This window comes from Fragaria vesca, linkage group LG7 (assembly GCF_000184155.1).
Source record: "Fragaria vesca subsp. vesca linkage group LG7, FraVesHawaii_1.0, whole genome shotgun sequence".
NCBI classification, from domain to species: domain Eukaryota; kingdom Viridiplantae; phylum Streptophyta; class Magnoliopsida; order Rosales; family Rosaceae; genus Fragaria; species Fragaria vesca.
The window spans coordinates 16,842,479-16,852,278 of record NC_020497.1 but is presented as its reverse complement, the minus strand read 5'-3'; the positions used below and the strand labels follow the sequence as shown (position 1 = coordinate 16,852,278).

Here is a 9,800-nt window from a genome sequence, read left to right as displayed (position 1 = left end):
GAGTGTAAAGTGGAAATCCGCACTGTAAGAATAAATAGTGGACATCCGCAGCTGAGAAGCAATGTGTGTGTGTGTGTGTGTGTGTATATATATATATAGTATTTTCAGTGTATTATTTGATTCCGTAAACGATTTACACAGTAAAATTAATTAGAGGTTATATATGTTGGATGACTTGCTTTCGTACCGTAGTTTCGTACTGCTAGCTAGCTAGCTAGTGTAAAACTTGAGTACGTATGATGAGTACGTACATACGATGACAGAAAGATCGATCAGTATATGGGTTCGTTTTGAGCAATTCTTTGAGCTATTCTAAGTTGTATATTTGTATGTGCATGAGTATATTCTTTGGTTATTTTTCCCGTGTATACATGTATATATACATATTTACATTGTGTGAGTTCATTATACGAATGATGATACGTATCAGATTGAGTACATAACACGTACTGTTCTTGCAATCAATCGAACATGTTGTTAGTATATTAATAGTGAAAGCTTTTGGAATAACATGAAGGAGTGTACGGATCATCAACCTAGCTAACTTCTATAGTATACAAATAATATAGCTCATATATTCACTAACTTCCAAGAGAATAATTACTTGGAAAAACCTTCATATATATGTAACTACCAGATTGTGATAGACGTGTTTTGATATGTATATGCAAGAAGAAGAAAAAAAGCTAAAAGAAGATTGCTGAGGCTACCTGGGCAATTGTATAGTTGACCAGGCACCAGCCGCTGGATAATTGTATCTTAATTTCTATTACTAAAACAAGTTAAGAAAGACTAACACCTTTCTCAATTTAGACTACTGGCTATTGCTATTCATGCATTACTAATTAACGAGCTACATTTTTGTATCATTTTCAAAGCTGGAAAAGTGCTTGCAAAGAAAAAGCACCATTCTTGGACTTGGCTGGGAGATTAGCTCGTAGTCATCGTTTTCGTAGAAACAATGTACGTAGCAACCCCAACAACAACTCCATATTGTTAGATTCGTGGTCATTGAGACGACTATGGAATTAGCTAAAGAGAGAAATATAGAACTTTTCAGGTAGGAGCTGGGAACATGTATACAAGTGGGGGCATGGTCATCTTTGACTCGCAAAGTCGATATCAGACTCATGGTTTTGGCTTCCTATTCACACATTTGAGTAGAAATGAAAGTAGCTAAGCTAGTTCGATATCGATGATGATGAATATGATGATGATCATCATCATCCTCATCCACGTCAGAATTGAATTAGATAGATAGAGATACATAGACCGAGACTTTGAGTTGCCCCCAGATTGCAAGGCACGTAAAAGAAATTAAACACGGTTTACATACGATACGCCACACCCTTTAATATTCACCCACCAAAGTACTAGCTAGGGCAATTATCAAGCATCACCTTAATTTTGAATGGGTACGTTTCCTAGCTATAGACATAGTATCCAATCCCTTTTAGAGAAGCACCGCATGTTAGTCGTCGCTTCAACTAGAAGCTAGCTATCTCTATAACAAGGATCTATTGGGAAAGTGAGCAACCAACTTCGTGAAATAGCTAAGAGCTAGCAATGCAAGCACACGTTTGACGTTTACAGATAGCAGATGATCAAGAATTGCATGATCATTTACATTGAACTTTGATAGTTGCAAATTCAAGACCTATATAGATTTTATTTGACTGTTAGTTTCTTATATATTCTCTAGGATACTATGATCAATTTCTTTTCACAAAGAAACCAGGAAAATTACCCCACTCATTACCCAACCTCTAGTTTTGACTACAGTAAAAAAACCATCTCCAATGGATGTCTTAACTAAATGAGTTCCATGTGTGAAAGTTAACAAATGTGTTCCAGCTACTAATATGATTTCAGTACGTACGTCATGACTTCTAGTGTTAAAATCTAAAAGGATGACCAACAGTTATTTTTGTCACTCCAAATTAAGAAGAAGAAAAGATACATACATATATAAACACGTTTCCTCGGAAACTTTCTTCTAAGTGGGCATGAGATACACACATGATTCAAGCCACCATGGGTGCTCGTTCACATGCATAAACACACCAACCTTTTTCGTTTTTCTTCATTCAAACCCTAACAAATCTAAATTCATGTGAAACATTTCCAGCAAAGACTAAATACTAGTCCAGGCCAAATGCTAAGAAAGTAAGAATGGATGGTAATTATAACTACCTCAATACTTGGGCAGTGGGCACAGCTGAGCTGACCCTAAGTCCTTTTGTTTGATCTTGATTAATCACTGTAGATTTTTCCAGTAGTCTCTCATCCTTGAAGCTTCCTCTTTCATATTAGAACAGAGCCAATATCGATCTGAAAGGACAGAAATTCAGTTAGAAATTTAGTAAGAAAATGTGAGTGAATCTTCTAGAAGTTGAAGATTCCTGGAAATAAAAATGAAATTGACTCACTCTATCTAGCTCACCACAACAGACTTGTTCTCCTGTGTAAGCCAGGATGTCATGCTCACGTTGTTAAAATTGTTATATACCGTTTTGTTGGCTTCTTTCACACTAAACCAACAACTAGTTAAAACTAATTAATAATCTTTTATTTATTTCCTGAAATTCCCCTCTTACACTACTCTCTGGTTTTTCTTCCTTATCCAATTATGTCAACTATATCGATCTCACTGATCAACTTACACACCAAGTTAAACCACGCCTTTATTCCCTATAAATACCAAACCCCCTAAACTCCAATGTTCCATTCCTTTATTCATTTCCTTTTTACACAACCCAAAAGAGTAAACTACCTTCCTTCCTTCTTGCCAAAAGTTGATCATCACATCATCATCATGAAGAGAAGCATAACAGAGCTCGATCACAGCGTAACCATGGCGAACTGCTTGATGCTGCTCTCTCGAGGCAACGACTACGACTCGTTGATCTCCACTACCTCATCGCCGACGTCCTCACCTAGCCGCGTCTTCGAGTGCAAGACATGTAATCGTCAGTTCCCTTCGTTCCAGGCACTCGGAGGACACAGAGCGAGTCACAAGAAGCCGAGGCTTGCCGGAGGAGACGGATCGAGTTCCGACAGCCAGTCGTCTTCGCCGAGCAAACCCAAGACGCACGAGTGCAACATATGCGGGTTGGAGTTTGCTATAGGTCAGGCCTTAGGGGGTCATATGAGAAGGCACAGAGCGGCGGTGACTGATAACGACCACCGGAATCTTAATGGAGCACAATCGAAACCTATGATGGGTTTGAGTTCTAATCTGGGACAAGGAGTTGTTCCGGTTTTGAAGAAGACGAATAGCAGTCGGAGAGTTTTGTGTTTGGATCTCAACTTGACGCCCTTTGAGAATGACATGGAGATTCTTGGAATAGGGAAAACAACTCCTCCTCTTGTTGAGTTTATTTTCTAGATAGTTCATAGAATTTGAGTTCATTTTGTACTGTAAATCATCACATAGAGTTGCCCAGGCTGGGATACCGTATATGATACGATCCATTTGTATTTCTTCATTAAAATTTTAATTACATATAATAAGAAACAGATTATTTTCATACATCCCTGGTTAGTTACATGTTTAGTTTTGCTTTGCTTTTCTCAGTTAAATGGGATTAACTTTGTAGTGTTATATAAAATAATTAAAGAAGATAATGATTAAATTGATCCGAATAATAACTACTTGTACTGATTATGATATACATAATTAGTTAACTAGCTAAGAAAAGATTATCATGAGTAGTACTAGTGCAGGTATTCATATAATTTGGGTGACTTCTATGCATTAGATAATTTAGAAAAACATGGTTGATCATGTTATGGTTCCCGTGGCGGTAATGAAATCATAGGGCTGCCGGCAACTGTGGAAAAACAAAGATAGTTTAGCGTTTGACTTTATCAGTACAAGCTAGACCATAATGACAACAAAACAAAAACAAATGAAATTTATATGTATGTATATGTTATTTAGAAACTACAATATTCCTATCATACGTAGGAAATTAATCCTATAACGTCCACGCATACCATATCAATTGCAAATGAAAAATGCTAGCACATCGATCAGTAGTTAATTAATTTTGGTTTGGTTCACATAATGCATGATTATAGCTAGGGAAATGAAATGTACAAAAGAAAAACTCATTTTTCATGCCACTAATTGACAAACCAAATCAATTAGGGGAGTGTATCGTCGCTTCTAATCTTTAGTAGTAGTAAGTAGCACATCCTCGACTTCCGTTAGATAATTAGATCTTGGGGTCCAAGTTTAAGCTTTCTAGAAGATAGCTTGTGCTAGGAGATTAAGCTGCAAAAGTCAAGAACTCCTTCAAGACCATACAATCGAAATCTTATCAATTAGCTAGCTAGGGTTGCTTTCGATCGGGTAAGTCTTTATTTAGATAACTTCTTATGATCATCTACACACGTCGTTTCAAAATTACTTAATTTGTTTGATTAACAAAAAGGAAAAGATCGATGTTACACATATGTATGACGCTTATGTATTAGCCGGTAAGTTTACTTAGAATATGCGTTTCCAATGGGTTGGTACGTATTTGGAAATTGAGTGGGACGTTGTTGTTGAGTACGTATTGATCTTGGGGTTATAACTAATACATGCACTTCATACCCGTCTTATCTTTTAAGTATTTCTTGAATGTTATATTGCTCTTTGAAAGACACACACACACACATACATATAGAACTTTTTCATGAACTTTGTGAATAATTACAGTTCGTTAATTTGATGAAACTCAAAGGAAGACAATAGTAATCAAATGGCTCCAATTTTGATTCAAATAACATATTGCAGGACTGAGTATTGATACTTCGAGTGGAAGATCAAAGTCGATCACCATTCGAAAGGTGGTAATCATTTTGAATACACAAGTATAAGCACGGATCGTATACACATGTAAGCTATAAGTGTCTCAAAAGTCTAAACATGCATAAGTACCCAAGTTAGATTACTCAACCTAGATAGATAATAGCTCAAAATTTCGGGTTTAAATCCTCACACAATATGAAACGTTCAAGTTCCATAGTATACTAGAAGCTAGTGTATATGTAAGATCCATGGAAATTTCCAAATAAGTTAGAAACCGTGTTAATAATTTACCAAGAATTGGAAAAGAGAGTAGCCTCTTATTTGTTTTTTGCTGACTCCTTTGCCTTGATCCATATATTATCAACATAGATAGGTAAGACGGTCCTCAAGGTTGTTTAGCTGATGAGCTTATATTTGATGACTTGACTAATAACATTATCAGATATCTAATTGGTTAATTATATATAAAATGAATCATAATATTAAGTAGCCTTGACTTTGCCTCCGGACACCTTTACACGGGTTAGCTTTGCTTAATTGTCATCATCATGCAACCATCACTACTAACCTCACTGTCGTCGTCGATCATTATTATGATAAGCAAATTGCTTAATTATCATCGATCTGCCTCAATTAAACTAATTCATCACGTACTGAGCACGTTAAATATATAATTCAAACGCATTCTTTTTATTAAATTTGTTGAGTTTGATTAATTTGGCTTCATTATATGGAGTATGGTCGACATTCTGTTTAAGAGATTATATATATCTTGGAAAGCCGTACTCCAAATACTAGGATTCAATACCTTTAATTGATTCATTTATATTGGTGTGAACTTGATCTGATATTGGATCAAATATGTGTGTTTATATGTTGCATGTTGGCATATATAATTTGGATTTCCTGGAAAATAGGGTAAGTAAGTAACATACGTATATATGACTATGAAGTTAAATACATCTATATATTAGGTTGGCTAAGACAACAAGTAATTGATTTGAATTTGTAAGCAGCTCCCAAGTCCCAAATATATGTTAGTTTCCATACAACCGATCTTATTCTTTGTCCTTAGCTGCTACATCGTTTTCCATTCGAAATTTCTATTTGAATTTAGCATATTCAATGTTTCAATCAACTATCTTAGTGTAACTTCATCCTAACAAATACTAAACGAGTGAAGTTCAAAGTCTGCAAGTTCATTAATATAATCCCAATAATTAATATGAATAGAGAGGGTGAGATAGAGATCTTGGAGCATTAAGAAAAGTGTCGAAAAATTCTCGGAAAGTCATATTCATATATTTATCATACACGGTCCTCTTGGCAGTGTCTCAAATTCTAGCTAGTGTGGAAACTTGACTAGGTAGTACTGACGTACTAATGATACCGAAATGCTCGACTTAGACTGGCACCAAATTTTCCAGTCTCGTCATACTCTTAAGAGTTGGAAGTTGGAACAACACAAGAAGCAAGGCGGGACTTGGGACCTGAGGTCCATCCAGAAGTTAAGTTGGGAAAACTAATAAAGCCAAGAACCTACTGATATATTGATCTCAAGAATATATATGGTTCTGTCGGCTCGATCTATATCGATCTGTAGCTAAATTATTGCAATTTTGATTCATGTGCTATTTCTCATCACAATAGTTTCTGCATTAAGGTGAAATAGATGATGTTGCAGTAAAGGGATGAAATCATTTTGCTGCTATAGTAAGGAAGATGATGACCCGGCCAGAAGGGTAAAATAACTATCTAACATATCTATCACAATTGCAAAACAGTTTTCCAAACTGGCATGCAATAATTTAGAGAATAAATTGTAAAACACTAGAGACTAAATCATAGCGTACGTGTGACATATTTTACTTAGATGTTTAACAAAATCATATATAACAAGTTAACAACTCCGATTATGATTATATTAGTGGATACCCAGGGTTTTGGACCAACTTAAGTCCAACTAGCTATACATGTCAATTTCTGTGTACCATATATTGAAAACTACGATTCAGTTATGACCCCCAGGCTATCTGCTAGCTTGTAGACCACTCCAATAATATACATACAGATCCTTTAGCTTGTATATAATCCAAACTTATCTTAACGGTAACGAAGCAATGCATAATCAGTCAGCACCGGCCAATTAATCGAGAGAACAGGTTCTTATATAAAGAGATAAGAGCAGCTAGCTAGCCACGTAAGTATGAATCAACTAATTACTGTAGTTTAATTGACTTGATTTATTAACTAGTTTCGATTCTCTGTCATAACTATCACCATCAGCATGCCCTAATATTTATATGATCTCATTGAGCTCTCTTTGCTTGTCGATCATGTTAAAAAAACCCTTAGTATTAATAAGTTACTAATCTTAGCTTGAACAATAAGAATTGGGAAATTTGTTAATGGATTTGCTATGTGCTCGCCACACGGCATTGTGTTTTTATATTCTTCTGCAAATAATTTCCCAGAAACATGAACATGATCGATCGAGCGCAAGTAGTACTCTAACATGGTTTTGGATATTATATACGTATCATACATGCATATTCTAGTTGTCAGCTAAAAGAAAAGTTAATCTAAGACTACAAGCATGCTAGAATATTAATATCAACTGGAGATTACTTGCCGACTGATCTAACTTACTACTCAAGCATTCACACCAGAACCCTAATGCAGCTGGAACAACTAGTACTTCAAAATAGCTAGCTTATAGGACTCGTTCATTTCTAGTGTGAATTATAATGCTGTGTTTCTGGTAGCTGAACAATTGGTGCAACTGTATTTTGGTCTAGGTCTGACTTTACCTAACAAGATTATGAACTTCAACTGGTTTTTGCTTCCTGGTCAACTGTAGCTAGCTGCTGCAACTTTCCAAGTTGACTTCCTCATCATTATGAGAAGAGTAGTAACGAACTAACCCAGTGGGGGTTTGAGAATTTGAATCTGGTAAGCAGTCTCCAAATTGAATTGAATAGCTATTTATATCTCACTTGTATGTGAACCTTAATTTGGAGCATATATATTTTTCTTGTTTGTTTATAGTGCAAGCAAAGCGACGCCGCCTCGATCTGGGTTTGTTTATGACTTGATATGATTATGCGAGCGCTGACGATAGAGAAAGGAATGGAGTTGGTTTCAAGATGAGACAAGAAACAAGAAAAATGTGTGCTTCAAGACTAAATGAAAGTGAATGACCAACGACATGGTACGGGGCTTCTAGATGCGCCACACTCCTATTACAACTTCCATGAAACTCATGTGTTGAAACTCGAAAGTTGAGGATTAGAGAAATACAAACAATGATAGAATATGTAGCCCACCCCAGAAAAAATAGTAAAAATAAAAGGTAATCGTAGGGTGAGGGCTTATACTCGAAAGCACGCTGTAGTGCCGGTTATCTTCGATTGTGGGATGGCTCCCAATCATAATCCATTTAATATGTGGAATGCTACCCAAACTTGTAGTGTGGGAGCCCCCTCTACCCAAATTTAGAGGGGCCGTCAACCTAGGGTTGAGGGGCGTGCTTAGTGTCGACTTCACCGGATTGAACAAACTAAGACAATCACATGCACTTCATCGAATCAAGACTTACTCACCCACCAATCACCTTAATGCCCGCTTGGTTACAAGTCTCCGCTACAAGACTCGGCAATAACAAATATCGATGTGATTTCTTATAAACATATATTTCATACTATTTATTCTCGATGTGGGATTCTAATAACCAATTACACGAGTTTTCACAAACACTCCAGTTTTATTCAAAATTGTTTTAGTTCATTATCCGACTATCTTCCAAATAGTAAAATTAAGACATGACCATCAACTCGGTAGTGATTTGGAGTTGCGTATTATGGTTTTGTTGATATCTGGAAACTCAGATTTGGAGTTACGAGAACAATGACGAGTTGATTGTATGATATACCGACAAATCGGATTTGTTTTGGTCATCTAGTAAAAGTGGTGTTTTTCATCCACAATGTCGATTGAGGTTCTAAGTTTTAGGAGGAGATCGATGAGCTTCTGTATCATGCGAGGGCCGCGAGGCTATGTAAGAGTAATATAGTCTGTCTTGCCTATTCAAGTTGATTGCTATAGCAATTTAGCATAAGAATTCAAGGAACTTACGTTTCAAGAGAAGATGATATACGTGATGAGTTTTCTTTTTCAATAACTATTGAAATTAAAGAAAGAGTTGGAACTTCCTTCTAACAAAAAAAAAAAAAAAAAAAGAAAAAGAAAAAGGGAGAGTTGGAACTTTGACTTTGTATGCAATGCAAAAACTCATTACCCTCTAGCTATACTACTAGAACTTTCAGCCATGGCTGAAACCTGAAAGAGGAGCTACTCTGTTGTTGGTTAAAAAAGGGAACGGAAAGATGCTTCTTACGAAATTGATTTTAAGTTAAACGAACTTCAAACAACACAGACCTGCGCAAGAGAACAGAATACAATTCTCATCCCTAAAGTCACAGAATTGAAGAGGTGGGAGTGACGGTCCTTAAGGAAGGCAAACTTAGTGACTGGCTAGCATAGATTATGTACATTGAAAAGATACAAAGTACATCAGGGGCAAGTGCAAAACTGGAATTATGCATAACAGAACTAATTCTGGGGAGAAGGAAGGAACCAAATGCCAGCAACAACATGAGTTCACTTCTATCCATACACGATGGATACCCAAAACACACAAATCCTCTGTCAGAAAGGAGTACTGATTGACAATGAGAAATGCAAATGTGAAACAATAGACCAAACACATGGATCGATTTATTTGGTTACACAATCAGGCCTATATCCCTACTGTAACAGTTCCTCCATAACTAGACAAAAAAGCTAATCATATAGCACCAAATGGTCTAACATAGTTGCACAATCATAACTTCTATGAGCAAACATAGAAATGATCTGCAGAATTATGAACACAGTGATAAGAAATGGAAGATCAGCTGTAAAGAATTAAAAGAGTATGACTTCAACATATATGAGTCCA

At 36.2% G+C, this 9,800-nt stretch overlaps 1 protein-coding gene across 1 annotated transcript; it reads left to right on the top strand.

Annotated features, from left to right (window-relative positions):
• The first annotated feature begins 2,678 nt into the window (after nucleotides 1-2,678).
• LOC101298256 (zinc finger protein ZAT11-like) lies at nucleotides 2,679-3,529 on the top strand. Its single transcript, XM_004307499.1, has one exon. The coding sequence runs from the start codon at nucleotides 2,720-2,722 to the stop codon at nucleotides 3,386-3,388; it is 669 nt and encodes a 222-aa protein (XP_004307547.1). The 5' UTR covers nucleotides 2,679-2,719; the 3' UTR covers nucleotides 3,389-3,529.
• Nucleotides 3,530-9,800: the final 6,271 nt, after the last annotated feature.

Coding starts and splice junctions, on each gene's coding strand:
- LOC101298256 (XM_004307499.1), top strand. CDS start 2,720: ATGTTCCATTCCTTTATTCATTTCCTTTTTACACAACCCAAAAGAGTA.